Source organism: Chelonia mydas, chromosome 14 (assembly GCF_015237465.2).
Source record: "Chelonia mydas isolate rCheMyd1 chromosome 14, rCheMyd1.pri.v2, whole genome shotgun sequence".
NCBI lineage: Eukaryota > Metazoa > Chordata > Testudines > Cheloniidae > Chelonia > Chelonia mydas.
This window is the reverse complement of record NC_051254.2, coordinates 27,425,182-27,444,274: the sequence shown is the minus strand read 5'-3', so window position 1 is coordinate 27,444,274 and position 19,093 is coordinate 27,425,182. Positions and strand designations below refer to the sequence as shown.

The 19,093-nt window shown below is 55.4% G+C and overlaps 1 protein-coding gene across 1 annotated transcript in view; it reads left to right on the top strand.

Moving 5' to 3' along the window:
* The window catches only part of LOC119567802 (maestro heat-like repeat-containing protein family member 1), a 129,361-nt gene extending 119,579 nt beyond the window's left edge, over positions 1–9,782 (top strand). Inside the window, exons 2-9 of the mRNA XM_043528897.1 lie at positions 2,995–3,092; positions 4,570–4,675; positions 5,184–5,279; positions 6,033–6,137; positions 6,535–6,670; positions 6,895–6,989; positions 8,441–8,593; positions 9,494–9,782. Of these exons, the coding sequence (XP_043384832.1) occupies positions 2,995–3,092; positions 4,570–4,675; positions 5,184–5,279; positions 6,033–6,137; positions 6,535–6,670; positions 6,895–6,989; positions 8,441–8,593; positions 9,494–9,589 (885 nt within the window). The 3' untranslated portion in view covers positions 9,590–9,782. The remainder of the gene's footprint in view (positions 1–2,994; positions 3,093–4,569; positions 4,676–5,183; positions 5,280–6,032; positions 6,138–6,534; positions 6,671–6,894; positions 6,990–8,440; positions 8,594–9,493) is intronic.
* Positions 9,783–19,093: the final 9,311 nt, after the last annotated feature.

Here is a 19,093-nt window from a genome sequence, read left to right as displayed (position 1 = left end):
CGTTTCTCCTTCTGTCAAGAACGAATAAAAATCCTCTCCCACCTACCTCGCCATGGGTGGATGCTGGGGATCCACTGAAGAGTGTCACTCGGAGCAGTGCAGACTAGGAGGTATCCTATCACACTGAGCCATATCAGATTATGACCTAATATTCGATTTGATTTGTATTTTATTATTTTGAAATTGTGAAGAGCAGCAACTACTTAGCTCAGACTGAAGCATCTCATCTAATTTTCTAGATCCTAGTGTCTCCCCTTTGTGTATGACGAGACAGTTGAATGCACTGTGACAAACAGGAGATGCTCTTGTTTTGCAAACAAATATTTTTGCAAAGAATTTTCATCCTACTTGTTACGATTTCAAGAAACAAAGTGGTTTCCTCTGAATGGATTTTCTGACAGAAAACGGTTTCCATGCAAATGTTCACACCTTATTTCCTGGGTTTTATCCCTGCCTCCGGGGGGGTTGTTGTCTGTTAGTTGGAACAGGAATCAGGACTGTTGTCTTCTCTTTCTGGCTCCGTCACCGCTTTGCTGTGTGACACCTTGGGTAGGTCCAATGGGAACAGGGTCAATTCTCTAAGTCCAGGCAGCAGTGAGCCTGGGTGAGATAAGGGATGTTAAGGCCGTCTGCGAAGGAGAAAGGGATGTTTTCAGGTGTTGAATGTCAAGAATTCTAAACTTTGCTAAAATGGCTAGTCTCGAGAAACAAGAACTAGTTGGGGCCAAACTTTAACCATTGTTTTTTTTAAAGCCCATTCAGAGATGTGAGTCCCAGAGAGCCATAGAGAGGGGGAGCAACTTGCCCAAAGTCCCACAGATCATTAGGCAGCAATGGAAGCAGGAGTGAGACTCCCTCTCAAAGGCAGGGGGACCAGACATTAGGGCCTGGTTGCAATTGCCAGCTGTGGGAGGGAGTGTGCGGCAGTGGTTAGTGAAGGGGTCCATCCATGGCTCTGACACTCGGTGTGACCCTCAGGTAGTAGCTGAGGCCCGTTTGCCATCAGTAGGGTTGGGGTCCCATCGCTACAGCCCAGTGGGGTTGGGAGGCTCCAGGAAGGTGTGTAAAGTGCTGGGATGTCAGGATCCTGGAGGCACTGTCACCTCAGAATGAGGGCAGTATTCTGCACCCCCCTGCTGCTGGCTGAGTTTCTCCATCCCTTGGCAATAAGACAGACTCTTGTTTTCACAGCCAGTCGATCGCCCTCGTGTTATCACCCTGCCTGCTGGCTGGGCAGGGTAACTCCTGAGGTCACCACCCTCTCCAGCCTGCCTTGGGCTTGGAGATTGAGGAGGAGGGCGAGGGACGTCTGCTGACCCTGAACATCCGCCATCCATCATCCCATCACTGAGAGCAAGTGAGTGGCATTCGGGTTCCTCGGTGGCTTCCCCTGTCTGTCTGGGGAGAGGCAGAAACGGGGAGAGACTATCTCCAAAGGGGGATTTCATTTGCAAACAGCCCCCAAGAGCCCCTCACTCTTAGGCCAGGCAGGGGCTTCTCCAAAGCCGTCTCCAGTGTGTTTGGAAAGGTTCCAGCAATGGGGCTCCCAGCCCTTCCCTTGTGGGACACTGTTCCCCAGGCTGAGAGTCTCTGAGCTGGGCCAGACCCTGTGAGCTGCTGAGTCTGGAAATCAATGGGGAACGAGGAGGGCCCTGGTCTTCCTGTGCCTAGGGTCTTTGTGATTTTGACGTGGGGAATGGTTTCCCAGGAGAAGTCCGGACTCCTGGGTTCTGTTCCTTCTCTAGCCTGGGTGGGACAGTGGCCTGGGACGACAGGAGGGGGCTGCTTGTCCAGAGGAACCGATGGTCTTTGGGACTGACCCCCTTGCTGGAAAAGGATGAGACTTCCTGGCTATTGCAGCAGCAGGGATTACGAGGGGGAACGTTGGGAGCAGATCATGCAATGAACTCCTGCCCGTGTGTGTAGATGGCACTCCCTGCACTCCTGTGGGGGCAGAGGGGGCTGGTGTGGTTGGAGCAGGGAGGAGGAGGGACGGAAAAGTCCCAGGAGTGAAAGGCTGCCTTGAGCCCAGACTCACCCCTGCTCCCCGCTTGGTTCCAGGATGGCCAGGCTCCTGCGGATGGTCCGGAGGAAGGCTCTGCAGGTGGCCCCAGAGCCTGAGGGAAGCAGCTGCCACCTTCCCAAGGGGCAGAGCAAGCCCTGCGTCCCTGCTGGCGGGGAAGCAGCTCCCGTCCAGGCCAGACGGCGGAAGTGCCCGGCCTTCTGGAAAAGGAACCCGGCTCCCGGCGCAGGCGCCGAGCTGGGAGAGGCCCCGACCAGGCCCCAGTGGAGCTGGCCCAGGCTGCGGTTTCGCAGACAGGACCCAGCTCAGGAGGGGCACCGGGCAGGGTGGCTCTGGGGCTTGTTGTGTGGGCAGCAGCGACCCCAGGAGCCCAGCCCTCGTTCCCATCAGGAGGCATCGCCCTGCCCGGTCTCTGAGGCCCTTCCAGCCCCCGCCGGCCAGGAGGGGGAAGGTCCCTGTCCCAGCACCGGCAGCTCAGCATGGGACAGTCGCAGCACCTGGGCCTCTGGCAGCAGCCAGGCCGATGGAGGCCACTGCTTTGTTCCAGGTGAGGAGCCAGGCTGGCTGAGGGAGGGCTGAGGATGGGATGTGAACACCCTGGGCTCAGACGCTCTCCCAGGGATACGGGGGAGGGGTCCCCAGCCCAGGTGTCTGGCCTGAGCCCCGCGAACCCCACGGACAGCAGCAGCTGTCACACAGCTGCCCCTTCCGCACGGGGACCTGGGGGTGGGGGCGTGAAGAGCTGCTGCCACGTTGGTCCTTGCTGCTCCGGGCCGGGGGAACAGGCACCTCCCCTGGAGTCCTGGGCAGGGGAGGGGGGCTCTGCTCTGGGCTTCTGCAGCTGTTGGGGGCTGAAGGCATCCCTGAGAGGGAGGTTTGGGGCCCGATCTGCCCTGGGTGCCTGAGGTGGGAAGAGGGGTCTTGAATCCTGCTCTGCCCACCACGCCCCTGTCCTTCCCTCCCTGGTGCAGGGACCCCCCTGGATTCGGAGCAGGAGGAAGGGGTGGACATGGCCGAAGATGAAGCTGCTCTCAAGGTCATCCGAGAGCAGCTCCAGTGCAGAGATAAGGTACAAATGTTCCCCACCTGGGCTGCAAGCAAGATTCGCCTGTCCCTTCCCAGTATCCCCACCCCCTGCCGAGGGTCTTGTCCCTCATGATCCACCACCCCTAATGGGGCCCTTTTACATCCATAATGTGGGACCCCCAAGATGGGGGTGTTTGTCCCACAACAGCCGAGGTCATCTGCCCCCACAGGCACTGTCCCAGTTCCTGATCCTGCTTATGTAGGAGTGGTGGGGAATTTGGACAATAGGTGGGTCCCCACAATCCCCCATTGAGGCCTGAGCCCTGGAGCTGGTGGGGGTGGGGCAGGAAGGTCCCTAGCTAACAGGTTCTCTCTCGCTATACCCCACTGCTGGTGTGTCCAGGATGAGGGGCAGCAGCTCCTGTTCCTTCAGGCCATCTACCCCGCATGTCTGGCTGCACGGGAGAGAGGGGAGGATACACTGGAGCCGCGCTGCTGCAAGGCGGCTGTGGTGAAGAGGATCGTGGTGAGTGAGACACGCCATACGGCAGCTGGAGGGAGGAGTGAGACACGGGATTGGCAGGGGTATGGCTGGGATAATGGGTGGGGGCTGGGTGGTGTTGGAGGGGGCAGCAGAGGACAAGGATTGGGATAAGGGAAGAGAGAAATTCTGAGATTGGTCAGTAGTGGGCAGGGGGAATTGCGGGGCTGGAGGGCAGCTGAGAGTGGGGGACAAGGAATCACATGGTCCCAGCTCGGTTGTCGGGATGGGGCTGAATGCGGGCAGTATTAACAGGGAGGAGGAGAGAAGGGGATTGGGAGTGAGCTGGGCAGGAATCCGGGAAGGGGGACAAGTCTGATGGGCAGGAAGGAATGGGAGGAGCGGGAGGTGGTGGGGGATCCTGCTGGCCATGTGGGGCACTGGCTGTGTCATCTAACACTGGGAGGTGTGAGTCGGGCCTGAATCTCACACGCTCCTTTGTCTCCTTCGCGTCTCACAGGAGCTCATCGAGGAGCTTCCCGATGACTCGTCACCCAGCGCCGTCCTCGCCCACTCCCTGGCTGCAGTGGGCAACCTCTGGTACCGAGACAGCCCCACCCCCCCACCCCGCCTGCTCCCCTCACCCCAGTGCTGCTCAGGCCCAAGGCTGGGAAACACTGTCACTGTCCCTCCCAGGTCACCTCCCAAGAGTGGCGCCTCTGGCAGAGATGGTGGGGTGGGAAGGGTCACTCTCTCCTGGCGGGGCTGTTCTTTTCACTCCCATAACATGACAGGGGTCTTGGGGAGGGGCTCACTCCCGGGCTCAGATACAGGAAGGGCAGCAGGCTCCAGGGAACAGGAGCTATTCCTGTCCTGCCACTGTCTGTCTGGGACGCCTTGGCCTTGTCATTCCCTAGCTAAGTGCCTCAGTTTCCATTCTCGCCAGCCTGTGCCTCTGTCCCTGTGGCTTGGTGTCCGTGTTGGCGACAGTCCCACCCCCGTACTGCATAGTCTAATAGCAGCTCCTCTCTCTTGCCAGCACCATGAAACCTGCCCTGGAGCCAGCCCTAGAGACCCACCTCTTGCGAGCTGCCCTTCACTCCGTCTTCACCCTGGGCACGGAGAAGGACACCACCGACATCCAGGTACCTCCTCCTCCTCCATCCTCTTACTTTTCCAGAGTGGTCCTTGGTCCCTGCTCCCTTGATTCGCTGGAGCTCCAGCTTTAGGGGTGGGGTAGCGGAGATGGAACAAGCTGCAGGGTTGGATCCTTCCCTCCAGCAGGGAAGAGATTACCCCTCCCTGGGGGATTTCTTTCTTTCTTTCTTTCTTTCTTTCTTTCTTTCTTTCTTTCTTTCTTTCTTTCTTTCTTTCTTCCATAAGCCGTGTTTTGCCCAGAAGCCCAGCCTCCATCCATAGCAACTTGGCTGTTTCCTACTCTTCTGCCTACAAGGCCCTCTGCAGAGACCTGCTAAGCTGATGGATCACAGGTCCAGGGGTCATCAATTCTTGGGAATTGCCTGCAGTGGGATGTGAAGGAGAGAGGCCAGGAGATGTTTTTTGGGAGTCTCCCCAGTGCTTCCCAGAGACCCCTCTTCCCATCCTGTGGCAGGTGTAGGCCCAGGTTCCCTAACTCTGACCCATGCTTTGCAGACTCTGCACAAAGTCATCCCAGAGGTCCTGGATGCCATGCTGGGGAACCTGCTGGCAGAGTCCCCAGACACAGACAGGCTCCACTTCATCTTGGAGGTGAACCCCATTTGACTGTAACTCTTTGGGGGACTGGTAAGGAGAGACTGGAAGATCCATTTTCTACTCTGTCCTCCTAGCTGGGTCCCCAGTGGGCCGTCCTTGGTTGGGGAGGTCAGTGCAATGCAGTGTGACGTCCTTCCTTCTTGAGGGACAGAGGAAGGAGCTGGGACTTCAAGCCAGAGCTCTGCCTGGTTCTGCTGAGCACTAACCACAGGGCTCCTGGCTGTCTTGGGGCGTGAGAGTCTGAAAACCCACCCTTCCCCCACCCTTCCAACACACACACCGCATGAGATTTGGGAGATGGTTCTCAGAGAAGAGGTACAGGCTCCTTCCTAGAGAAACAGGAGGATCCCAGGGAATCAGCCCTTCCCTCTGATCTGCTCTGAAATTCCTGGGGGGATTGTGTTCTCAGTCACTCCCTACATCCCCACAAGGATTTTCGTAGCAGGGAAGGGCCGAGGGTTCAGTCTCCTTTCTGGTGAACTGTTCAGGAATCAGGAGTTCTGGGAGGATGGGACCAGCCCCGACCCCGAACATTGTCCCAATCTAGAGAGACGCTGAGAAGTTGTGACCTGCAGGGTACAAGCTGCGTCCTGGGGGAAAGAATCCCCTTCTAAAGCTCTGCCATCAAGGACTCAGCTATTCCCCCCTGCGCAGAATGTCTCAGGCCCCTGGGGCTGGGGGCGTGGGGCTCATTTGCAAAGCAGGTGCACCTGGCCACTGAGTCTGACCTGCCTCCTTTCCCCACAGCATGTCAACTTGTGGGTCGTGTCCAGGGTGTCGCAGGAGCGAGCCAGGGCTATCAGGAGCAGCACAGCCCTGCTGAGATACACAGTCACCCTCCCTGAGTTTGACGTAAGTGAGCTCCGAGCCCAGCTTGCTGGCTCCAGGCGGAGGCGGGCTGGCTCCAGCGGGCTGCAGGATCTGCTGCTGCCGGGGCTGTGGCTTAGGAGGGTTCTTCATGGGGAGGCAGAGTCAGAGCAGGACTGAGCTAGGCTTGAGTCAAGTTCTTCTTGTCCTGGTTCAATGTTGTCCCTGGGCCTTTAAGGGGCCCAAGCTCCAGCCCCTGCTTGGCATCCCAAAGCAGCTCCGGGCTCCCTTGGCAGCAGAGCAAATGAAGGGTCGATCTCAAGCTCCTCTCTCCCAGCATCTCCTGCAGAAGGGCTAAGGGGAAGGAGCCCTCTGGTCCAGGGGGGACAGGGAGCTGAGAGGAAAATGCTGATGGAGTCCCCTCTCCTCTCCCTTCCATTAGATCTCAGCCGAGTTCCCTAGGATGGGTCACCATGTGGCCCAGCTGGCTCTATTTGTCAGCGATCCAGACAAGGACATCAGCCGGCAGGCCAGGGAGGGGACTTACCGGCTCTACCAACTGCTGCTCCAACAGAGGGGTAAGGAACCCAGCTGGGACATGGAACCCAATGGGGACTAAGAGTGACCACAGGTGGATAATGGGACCCCAGTCCATTTCTCTCAGACTGACCCCAGCTGGAAGACAAGTCTCTCTCTGCCTCTGTTGTTCTCCACTCCACTGTGGAGCCACCAATGGGATTGGAAGGACACAGAAACTGCAACCAGAATGAGAAAAGTCTCTCTCTCTCTCTCTCTCTTCCAGGGCTGACCATACATGACGTGGAAGATCTCTGGTGCTATGACTGGCACCAGGACAGAAGGCTCTTGGGCTACAAGAATACAGCCAGAGTGGGGGAGGTAAGGACACTGTGCCAGGGCATGACACAGCTCAGGGAGTGTGGCTGGCTGGGTTCCCTGCAGCGGATGCCTCCTGGAGACAGGAAAAGAGCCCACTCCTTATTTCCAGCTCAGAGTTCCTCATCCAGCAACCAGTGGGACAGGCTGGTGCTAAAGGTCCCACATTGGAACCTCGCTAGTTGCCGTGATTTGAGTGTCTTACATGGCTGCATTGCTACGTGGCATAAGGAGGATCCCCGGGTGGGTGAGTTAAGATAGGATTATGGCTCTGGGTGTCTCTGTACTCCTTGACCTCCTGGCTGATCCCCAAGTGTCTGAGAGGAGAGCCCTGAGTCAGTCAGTCACAATTGCTTGATCAGACCCTTCTTTAATTCCCTGCACCCTGTAGAAGCAGAGAAAGGAGGTGGGCTTTGCCCAATTCCATTGCCGGTCAGGAAGCAGAATGCCCCAACCTGGGAACTGGGTAGGGGACATAGTGAGCTCCAGAGCCAATATGGACCACATGCACCCCCCTCATGTCTCCAGACCTGGCCAGGGAATGGCAGAGTATCTGGACTTCAGCCACTGTTCCAAAGAAGCACATTGTCACTGAGCCAAGTTGCGGCTCCTTGCTGCACAAGTAGAAAATCAAAGACACCCCCTCTGCCCCCGTCTCACAACTGTGGTGAGAATATCCAAACCTTTGAACACACCGTAACACAGTGCTCCCAGACTGGAGTCAAAGGTGAGATTGGTGATTTCCACAATATCACAGAGGAGGCCTTGGAGTGGCTCCTGGATCGACAAGGGCATCTACAGAACGCTGCTCCACAGACACCCCATGAGAGAGATTGTGTGAGCTTGTCCCGCCTCCCACAAGCTGAATTGCTGCAGCGGAAGAAAAGTCTCCGAGGAGCGTCTGGGATGGGGACTGGTCCATGAGTCTCCTTGTCCTTGTCAGGCTGCAGGTTGAATTCCCTGTGAAGAAACCAAGGAGCTGCAGAGGCCATTCCCAGCGACGAGAGAAATCACTAGGCTGCGGGGAAGAGACCTTTGGTTTGTCAGCTCCAACCCCCTCGCCCCCCACAACACACACACACTCCTCTAGTCACTGAGGTGCAGGAGATCTCTCTGCTGGAAGCAAGACAGGATCCCCTGTGGTCTCTGTGCCCTGCACAGCAGAGTGGGCCTGCTCACACACATTAGAGATCCATTTCCAGCCCATCCTGGCCCCTGCCATAAATTGGCCTCCCGAAAGAGCCACTGGAGGCTTTGGTCCCTAAGCATCTGCGACCTTTTAATAAAGGGGCTTCCCTGAGCCCTGGGACCCTGAAAGCCTCCTGGGGAATGAACTGCCTTGGCCACAGCAGCTCTCTTCTGCTCCCTTTGGGGCACTAGAGGCAATTGTACCGCCAGGACTTGGAGGCTGGCTGTGGGCAATCTGCTCGAGCCTCATGTCCTCTTGGTTTTAGGTCTTTGGAAAATTCTTCTCCATCGGGCAGAAAAGATCCTTCCTGCAGACAGCAGTGCTGGCCATCCACGACCCCCTGCTGCGTGTCAGCCAGGCTGGGCTGGTGCTCGTCTACTCCCTCTTGGGGGAAGCCCAGCAACTGATGGGGGTCACGGTAAGCAGCTGCAATCGACTCAGGAGCTTGAGGTGGGGGCCAGGGCCTCATTCCCATCCTATCGCCATTCGCTGGCCTGGTGGCAAGGAGCCTAGCGGGGACTTCTGGACTTCATGGACTTCTCTTCTTAGGATGTGGTGCTCTGCTATCACTCCTGGGAAGGACAGGAGAGTCCCCTAAGTGCCCTCTGGGAACCTTTCCTGCCCCACAGAGCTGCACCCATTTCCCCATAGCCTAGTGTCCATGTCACCCGAGCCACCATCGAGAGTTGCTCCCATCCCTGGCAGCCTGGGAGGCCAAGGACTGACTGGTGCTGGCGACTGAGCAGGAAGGGCTGAGGCACATGGGTGTGGGAAGCTGGTCTTGCTGCTGGTAGGGCTGGACCCGCTCTCGAGACATTGGGAGGATTCAGTCAGCAGGGGCTGCTGACCTGCCCTGTTCCCCAGGGCTGCCATCCTGTGGCTTCAGCTTTTGTCACTGGGGTGACTTGGGGAAAGGTCTCAAGCTCTCCCCATCCACTTCACTGCTGCCAGAATCCCTCCTGCCCCCCGCCACCCTGCTAGAGCCCCCTCCCTTCCCTACCTGAGTGGGGATGGAGGTAGGGGTGGAGGAGAGGGTTCTAGGAACTTGAGCGGTGTCCCCAGGTGGGTTGGAGGTGGAACAGCTGTCAGGGGCACGGATGGGGAGGTGGCAGGAGCTCAGCCGACAAGGAGGGGGGTTGGCACTGGAGGTCACTAGAGAGGACAGCAAGCCTCCATCCTGGGGGTCGGGAGGATGAATCCACCACTCAGACATGAGCAGCTGCTGGGTGGAAATGATGGTGCTGCTTCCAGGTGCCCTTAATCCTCCCTGATTCCTGGGGAGTGTCTCAGTCTCTGACATGTTCTCGTTCCCCTGCAGCACGAGGATGTCACAGCCAAGGTCATGTGCCAGCTTCACATCATCAGGCACTTGCACCAGATGCCCGAGGTGCTGCAAGGGCTGTGGCTCATCTGATGCTCTTCAAGGTTCCCCTCCCTGTTCAGCAAGTCCCGCTCCCTGCTGCAGGTACTGCTCTGTCTCACTGTAAATGGGGGGCTAGTGGAAGAGGAAATGGAGGCCCCTGGCACTCACAGAAATTCTCTCCCCTCTCTGTGGAGCCGGATCCTTCCCTCGGCCCCCCAAATTCCTTCATCTGGGGCAGGAGCTCTTTCCCTCACACCCATACCCCTCCCCTCTTTCCTTGATCTCACCCCCATCCCATTCCCCATACTCCCAGGTAAAGAACTTCCTGCCCCATATGGCGCAGAAGGACCTTTGTGTCAGAGCTACAGACTGTCTGCCCAACTGAAGCTCAGGAAGCTCCACATTTGAGGAGGTGAGGATGGGACAGAGGCTCAGGGCTAGCTTCATCTCCTGCCCTTTATTCTTCCTTTGGCCCTTCTCTGGGCTCTCAGAGTCTGACATGAAGAGGAGCCTCCTCCCCCCATGTCTTCTAGGCCCTGGTGTGTGTGACAGCCTCCCAGATGGGTGCAGTCAGAAGCTGAATCACCTAAGGGAGCAGTGGGGGCAGGTCCCTGGTCCGAGGAAACCAAGCAGTGGTAGTTCTCAAAGAGGCTGAGAGGGAAGACCCCGCTCCCTCATGGAGGTAAGAGCCATTGACTTCTTTGGGCATCTGGGTTTCTTGGGGGAGAAATGGGATCTCTGCTGCATAGCCTGGCTGGGAGCTTCCCCCATCCCTGGGACAGAGACATCTCCATCAATGTGCCACCCTTGTTCTTTTCCTAGCAAGAGACTCCGCAGAGAACTCCTCAGACCTGTTCTCCTGGGAGCGTTTGTGGGAGGAGGCTCCCGTCCCTCAGTCTCCAACTCCATCATGCAGTCTCTTTCACCTAACATCTCCGCTCTCCAGCTCCACTTCCCGCAGCAGGACAAACGGACCTTCAGCTTCTAGAGAACAGACTCTGACCTCCTTCTGATCAGCAATGGGGTTTCACCATCCCCTCAGCAAACCTGTCAGCTGGGCTGGACCGGATTTGAAGGAGGAGGTTATCTAAGAGGGTGGCTTGGCCTATGGCTGCCTAGCCTGGGGCTAGGCCAAATTGATGACCAAGTGAGCCCCACCTGAGAGGAAACAAGGGGAAACAGCAGAAAAGTACAGAAGCAGAGTGAGCTGTTCAGTAGACGGCCTTGGGCCAAACCGTGGAGTCCAGGGTAGGACCGGCTTCTCTCACCGTCCCTAAGGAAGGGGACATAGAAGACCATAGAGACCCAAGAAGGGCAGGCCGAGCCGAAATCAGGCTGAGGAAGAACTCCCCACGAGGGTGGAAGGCCTTGTTTCTGTTCAAGACATTTTTGGACTTTGTTTGGAAGGAGCAGGACCCAGGAAGGAGTGGAGTAAAGGACAGTCACCTGGTTGGAGGGCTGAGTTCCCAGTCAACAAACTGCAAGAGTGAGTCTCAGCGGGGTTGCTAGCCCAGCTAGAAAGCAGTGACACGAGGCCTGGCCAGCATCTAGCGGTGAGTGAACTCTGGTACACACCTGCTTCCATTCTGGAAACAGCCTGGTATTGGAGAGTGGGTGGGGAGAGCAGGGAGGTGGGAGGGGTTCCTGAGGCTGGGGTGGGGAGGAAGCTGTGGGGCTGGGAGGGGAAGGACATGGCCCAGCTTGTGGGAGGGATCCTGCTGGCTGTGTCTGGAGCCCTGTGTAGCCTCTTCTGTGGGAAGTTCCCATGGATCAGTGGGGCCTGAATCTCTCCTGCTCCTTTGGTCTCTTTGGGCTTCCCACGAGATGTCTGGTGAACTGCCCTTGGACTCTGGGCCCAGCACCACTCAGAAATTATTCGCTACCTTCAGAGAGACAGGGCACAGCTCAGCCTGTTGGGTAGGCTGGAGACTCACACTTCTCTCGAACACACAACGCTGAGGTGCTTTGGGAAGCACAGTAACAAAGAAGAGATTTAACTGAAACTAAGCAAGAGAAAGAGACAAATTTCAAACGGACAAAGAAAACAAAACACACTTTGTAGTGACTTAAACTGAATCTTAACAAGTCACAATCTTTGCCTTAGCAGTTTCTAGACTAACATTTCAGCTTTCCTAACAGACCTTCTTTGATGTCCCTGTAGGGTAGAAAACTTCTCTGTCGAATCCGCTGATTTGATTGCTTCGTCTTCTGGTTTCAGACCCTCTGTTCTCCTTCTGGGCTGCCTGGACCCTGACTGTAACATCTCTCTGGCCCAGCCTCTTACACAAATGTGTGCTGCAGCCAGCCCAGCGCAGGGAGCAGTGGGGACAGATGATCTCATCCTGTCAGACCAAGAAACAAGGGTCCCAATGAGGCTTAGATGGAAGATCCCAGGCATCTTCTGGAGGTAAGAACCGTCCACTCTTCCGGGCACTTGGGGCTGTTGCAACAAAGAGGGGACTCCTGTTCCATAGCCTATTTGTCATCATGACTGTGTTTTTTTATTCTCAGAGGATGCGTCCGGGACCCTGGAGACTGTTTCGTGCAGGAGGTTTGAGCGGGGAGAGATCACTCATTCTCATGACCCATGGGTCATTAACCGGGTCTGCAGGGTTCCTGGGAGCAGCCACCCTCCAGCACGCCACCTGGAAGTCTATGAAAAACTGCTTACCTAGGACTGACGAAGTCCAGACCCAGTTTGAGGCTCCTATTGGCAGAGTCCCAGAGCAGCTAATCGGCCCCCAGGACCTCCTTAAACCAGCATCAGGAACAAGAAGCTGTCTGAACACCCGAGCTCCTCCCCGCCCCCTCTGGACCATGTGTTGGCTGTTCCTGCTCCCACTCCCCAGGCTTGATTTCCTGGCATCCTGACTCGGGGTGACTCATCTGATTTGAGGTGCTGAACACAATTTGGTCTTTTGCTTCTGCTCTTTCAGTGTCCTGACCCAGCTGATTCTCGCCTCCTGTCTCGTGAGTGTGGACTCTGCCTCTGACCACTAGGTCTGGCTGCCCATGACCCGGCCGTGACACTGACTTTTCTACAATTCCTCCAGTGCCCTTTTCTGCTCTCCAGCTCTGCTCTCCCAGCAAGACACACCGATCCCTTGGCTCCCAGAGTCCTGCTTGCCTGTAAGTCAAGGGCTCGGGGGAGAGCTTGTCTTGCCCACTCCCCCACCACAGCTGCTTTTCCTCAGGGACTCTCCCTAGCGCAGAAGAGAATCTGTCCTGGCAGCAATTCAGGAAGTCACAGAAGGGACGGTCTGCTCAGCTCCCTCTGCAATGCCACTGCCCGAGACCATTACGAGTGGGTGCCCAGTGACTGTGCCGGCAGCTCCTTGAGAGACTCCTGGGGGGAGGGTAGTCGTGTTTCCCGGTGACCGCGGGAAGCCATGCAAAGAGTGCGGCATTGAGGAGACTCTCCTGCTGTCCCAAAGGGTTTCTGTTCTCCTGCACGGTCAGACCGTGGGGCCGGCTGGCAGAATGGGGAAGAGCTGGTTGGTGATGAGTCGGAGGATTCACCATAGAGGTGGCAGCAGCTGCAGATCCTGGAGTCCCTGTGGTCGGGTTACCATGCGTCCGGATTTTCCCGGACATGTCCGGCTTTTGGGGTTTTAAATCGCCCTCCGGGAGGAATTTGTAAAACTCTCCAAAGGGCCGGGATTTCCCTCCCAATGCAGCACTCTGGGGGCTGGGGGGGGGAGCTGCGCGCTCTGCAGGGGAGCATGGCACTATGTCTGGCTCTGCACTCCAGACACACTGCTCTGAGCAGCAGGGTACGGGGGCCAGGGGGCTGGAGAAGGGGCATGGGGTCCTAAGGGACAGTCAGGGGACAGGGAGCAGGAGGGGTTGGATGGGTCACGGGTTCTGGGGGGAGCCTGTCAGGGGGTGGGCATATGGAGAGGGGTCGGGGGAGACAAGGGACAGGGATCGGGGGGGTTGGATTGGGTGGAGGTTCGGGGGGGGAAGTCAGGGGCAGGGAGCAGTGGGGGTTAGATGGGTCGGGGGTTCTGTGGGGGCAGTCAGGGGATAGGGAGTGGTTGGATAGGTGTGGGAGACCCGGGGGTCTGTCACGGGGTGGGGGTGCGGATAGGGGGCGGGGCACTCAGGGGACAGGTAGGGGGGAAGTTCTAGGGGGGCAGTTAGGGTGGGGGGGTCTAAGGAGGGGGCAGTTGGAGACAGGGAGAAGGAAGGCTTAGATAGAGGGCAGGGTCCTGGGAGGGGGTGATCAGGGGACAAGGAGCAGGGGGGGTTGGATGGGTTGGCTGTTCTGGGGGGGGCAGTCAGGGGGCAGGAAGTGGGAGGGAGTAGATAGGGGGCAGGGCTACAACTCCCCCCCCCGCCCCCGGAGTGTCCTCTTTTTTGAAAGTTCAAATATGGTAACCCTACCCTATGAGCCAAGCCTCCACTCCTGAGAGTTCAGGCGAACCTCCCCCTGTTCTCAGGGAGTCTTTGGCTTTCACGGCTGGGCCTGCCTGCCGAGACAGAGGACTCAGTGTTTCCATCAGGCTGCTCAGTTGCAAATGCAGCCACCCAAAGACGTGAAGAATGGAAGCGAAAGAGCAAAGCTGGACCCTCCGCTGAGCTCCTGCAATCAAGTGAGCGCAGCCTGGGAGAGACGAGGGAAAGCTCCAAGGTGGCTGGTGGCTGCAGGAATCCAGGGGAGAAGAAATAAATAGTTAATGATGAATCCTACGGGCTTTGTCTTGTGTGGTGAAGGGTTTACAATGGGTCTAGTTACTATCACATTCAACTTTACAATCGCTGTGTCTGATTGAAGGGCAGGTCTGGAAAGGTCAGAGGTCACTCTAGGAGCTTCAAGTCTCAGATTCTGTCCCTATTGCCTCCTTTGACCAGCTGATCTCACCCCAACACATCCCTCAGGTGGTCGCAGTGGTGAGCTCTTTCCCTCTTTTTCTGGAGTAGCCGCCAGCATGGGGACAGGATACATGTGGCCAAGGAAATGGAGAGGCATGGGGGTCACTTGCAGAGGCATGCAGAGAACTTGCAGAGTTGCCTGTTAATGCAGCTCCTATGGGGGAGCACGGTAGGGTCCCATGCACTCAGGGGCACCATTTCAAATTTTGGTGGTGACGGGGAGGATAATTTCACCATGATTCAAAGGGCTACTTAGGCTCCTGAAAACTCTAGTGTTTTGGCAGATAACTTAGCAAAGAGCTGACAGGAACACTTGCCAGACTGCTTTCGGGGGAAGACAACTATAAGAATGGATCCAGGGAATGGTTCTGTATCTCTGAGCTGTTTGGACACTTTCAGGGAACATTCCAGGTGCAAGACAGAGATGCCCAAAGTTATCCTGGGTAACCCTGAGAGACTTATGGAAAACTAGCAGATCCCACATCTCTGCTGTCACTTTGCACTGACAAACTTGGACTGTCTGAACCTGTTCATGTATTTTACCTGCTTTAAGCTCTCAAGAACTTTCACATATAAAAGAAAGAAAATTAAATAAATGACGTAGTTACACCAATATAGGGCCGTAGCGTAAACCCGACCTCAGAGTTGTCCCATTGAAATGGAATTATTCACAGCAGTCATTAAAGTTAAACATGCACGTAAGTGTTTCCAGGACCGAGATTAAGGCCACAGCGTACGAGAGGGGCAGACGCAAGAAGAGAAGAGCTGTGCAAAAACTGAAATACCACTTGGAACTTGGCCCAAACAATGCAGCATGACAAATAAACTCATCTTGTTATCCCGTAATAGAGCTGGTTCAAAATGGTTTTACACTCACAATGCAACCTTTTAACTAGAAATGCCACTTTGGATTACATTGATCATTTGAAAAAAGTTCCCTTTTTAAAAAAAACATTTTGGATTTCTCTGCCCACTTGAGAGAGAACGTGGAGTTTTTCCCACCAAAACTAAACAAAAATTTGATCATTAAAAACATTTTCAAATAAGTTAGAAGAATATCGGGGGTGAGGGGGAAGTGGTTTCTTCTTCAATTTTCATGACCCTCTCCACCCCCGCTATTTTTGACCAGTTCTAATTATGAATAAATGTCTGTATGTCCATGAATGATAACTATGTCTGCTACTGAAACATTTACAAACAATGGCTCTCATCAGGAGCCCTGAGGTCACATTACGCAGAGAAACACCCAGGCCTGCATGGTTCACATTCTTAAAGACATAAACTGCCCCAGGATGGGAATGTAACACACAACACAGCGTGACTGGCCTGGGTTGGTTAGGTGCATGTTTTGCTGTTGCTGGCAAATTGTGCTTTTGTGAGGTGGGAGGCGGGGGGGAGTTATATTTGAAAGGAGTTCTTCATCCTCTCCCACTCTCATCCAGGGGTGCCGGAACAGGGGAGACCAGGGCCCACCACTTTTTACTGGCCATAAGTGTGAGAGACTGGATGAGGGGGGACAGACGGGAGCCGGGGGGGGGCGGTGTTTTGGGGGCAAGGGGGGGATGAAGTGGGAGCTCAGGGAGAAAGGCGGCAAGAGGGGTGGCCTCGAAAAGGGGTGGTTTGAGGGGGCCGGACCTCGAGGAGAAGGGGTGGCACAGGGGCTGGGCCACAGTTTGGGTGCCAGCAGCCCCCCCCCCCACCCTTTTAGGAAGCTTTTCCCCATCTTGCCCTCATCTCAAATAAATTTGTTACAGTAAGAAAACTTCGAGCAATAAGGAGACTCAGAGACCCACAATATAACCGCTAAAATCCTCACCCACCCCTAGAGCTGGATGTGACGAAGTGGGACTGTTCTTAATGTTTCCTCTGAATAGTGTGGGGGTGACTCAGTTCCCCTATGAAGTTCTTAAGTATCTAGGGGGTGGGGTAAGGGTGTATGATGATTGCAGAGCCCTAGAGGGCAGGTGTGTGCAGGAGTCTGGACACAGAGAATGGCCGACACCCTGTTTCCTGGCAACTGATGGCCTGAGCTCTTCCGCCCTGCAAGGTGAGAGCTAAAGGGTTGGAGAACAAAGGAATCAGGTGACTTCCTGGCCCGGGAAAGGAACAAAGCCCAGAGGAGGAGGGGCTGGAGGGACTTTCAGTTTGGGGCTGGCTGGGACATGGAGTGAAGGGCAGACGTGGTTGTCTGGCTCACTGGCCCCCCCCCCCCCAATGGACCCAGCTGAGGGGTCCTGTTCTCTGCACCTGCAAGCTCTGTTTTAGACCATGTTCCTGTCATCTAATAAACCTGTGTTTTACTGGCTGGCTGAGAGTCACGTCTGACTGCGAAGTTGGGGTGCAGGAACCTCTGGCTTCCCCAGGAGCCCTGCCTGAGCGGACTCGCTGGGGGAAGCGCACGGAGGGGCAGAGGATGCTGAGTGCTCCGAGGTCAGACCCAGGAAGGTGGAAGCTGTGTGAGCTGTGTGTCCTGAAGACAGGCTGCTCACAGAAAGGCGACTGCCCCAGAGTCCTGACTGGCTTCATGGGGAGCAGTTCCAGAGCATCGCCCAGGGACTCCGTGACACTGGGCAAACAGAAGTTTTTTGGTCGCTGACAATTCCAAAAAAAGAGATGGAAAAAAACTGGTTTCAGTTTGAACAAAAGTAACGTTTTTTCAAATTTTTGATGAACGAAAAAGCTTTAAAAAACAAAAACAAAAAGACCCAGGAACATTTCAAAGGTTGTAGCTTTTTGACTTTTTTAAAAAAAACTGAACGACATTTTTAAACAAAAAATTGTTTCAAACTGAAAAATCAAAATGGTTTGTTCGGAAAGTGCCTAAACGAAATGCTTTGACCTTTTAACAACTGAGGGGAGGGGCTGGACGTGAACAATTCAGCAGACTGGATATGAATTCGCAAACTGCTGAATCTAAAATAGGTTTAGATGAAAACTTTCGCCCAGTTTAGTCCCCACCATTGAGGGGCATCGTAGGAGGGATCAGATCTTCTAGCTGGTTCCCCAGCCCAAGTCTGTCTCCATTTAATGGGTCGCTCTCCCCCACTCCGGTTTAGGGTTGCCAATTTTAATTGGACCTATTCCTGAAGATTTTATCACGACATAATCTTTAATTAAAAATTAATCTTTAATTCCTGCAGACTCCCGGTCATCCTGGAGGATTGGCAATGCTACTCCAGTTTCCTGGGCCACACCCGTGTCCCCACCTAATGGATCCCTTCCTCTGGGTTCCTGGGTGAAGCGTCTGTCCTCCATGAGCAAGTCTCCTTCCCCATTCTCCAGGGCTGGGTCTCGATTCCTGTTTCTGGTTCCCTGGGCCTGGGCCCCGTCCTTGTCACACACTGCGGGGAGCTCAGATTCCTGTGAATCCTGCAGACTTCCAGGCTGCCGGGAGGGATGAGTCAGCAGCTTGCTGAAGACGAGTCGCGGGTAGGCAAACACTTTCCCTCTACCTTTCCAATACCCACATAGGTATAGTGAGACCAGCTCCCCCACCACTCCCACCGCTCCACGCACCATGAGATGATTCCAGGACGCTGGCCCTGAAAGAAAAGAGAGAGAAAGGCCCCATTACTAAGGGACTCCGTTAAATCATCCCACTGCTGCCTTGAGGTTCCAAGAAGATGAAGACATTCCTGGGATACAGGAAGAGCTGAGTTGGGTCATGTGCACATGGGCACCACTCAGAGCAGCGGGAATGAGATCTCCAGGCTCATTATCCCCATCGGCCAACCTGACGGAGGCAGAAAGGTGAGCCCGGCAAAGCAGCTCCTGTTCCAGAGTCTGGGAACTGGGATTTTTAAGATGCTCCAGGATGGGGTCCCTCAGGTCTTAAAGTTAGAGGGGACGGTTATGATCATGTACTCCAGCGTCTCCTGAAGCGTGGGGAAGGGCTAGCCATGGTGGGAAGGGTGAGGTTTGAAGATGTATACAGGAAAATGCGGGGTGGGGTCGTTAACACATAGCTGACGGGTGAGGGGCACGATTGGTTTCTTTGCCTTGAGGAGGGGGCTCAGCTTTTAAAAGTTTTGGGAAGAATAATTTAGTTTGAGCCCTGGCATAACCCAGGCCAGAGAACGTCGCCTACTGATTCCTGCACCCAGTCCAGTGATTTATGGCACTGACTTGGCATCGAGAGGGATTTTATCATATGCTGAAATCCAGCTGCAGAAGGGAAAGGGCATTAGAAGCTGAAAGACCCCAGAAGTGGCTCTGGTTTTCTACTCAAAATAACGGGGGCTGATTTTCCCAGGCCCAGGGCCTTGCAGTCATGCACCCAGCGCCGAGTGAGTTCGGTGTGCAGGCAGGCTCCCAAATCCAGACAGTGGCACTTCACATCCGCTTTGCCCTGGCATCAGGGACTGCCCTGAGCACCCACCCTGCAAACACTTACGCACCTGAGCCCTCCCACTGCCATCCAAGGCTACTCCTACGGATGGAGTTAAACACGTGGCTAAAGCGTTTGCAGAGGTTCCAAAGAGCTGAGGCTCCGTGTAAAAGGAACATTACTTCAGTTATTCCAATCTTGGGTTGATGAGATGCTCCTGCCCTCCCCCTCCCTTCACAGCTGAGTCTCCCACCCAGTGGAATTCTCCAAGGAACTTCCCACTCCAAGAGACAGAGGTGCCTGAAGTGGCCATTAGCCTCTTAAGTCCCTTTGTGAATCCAGCCCTAACCATT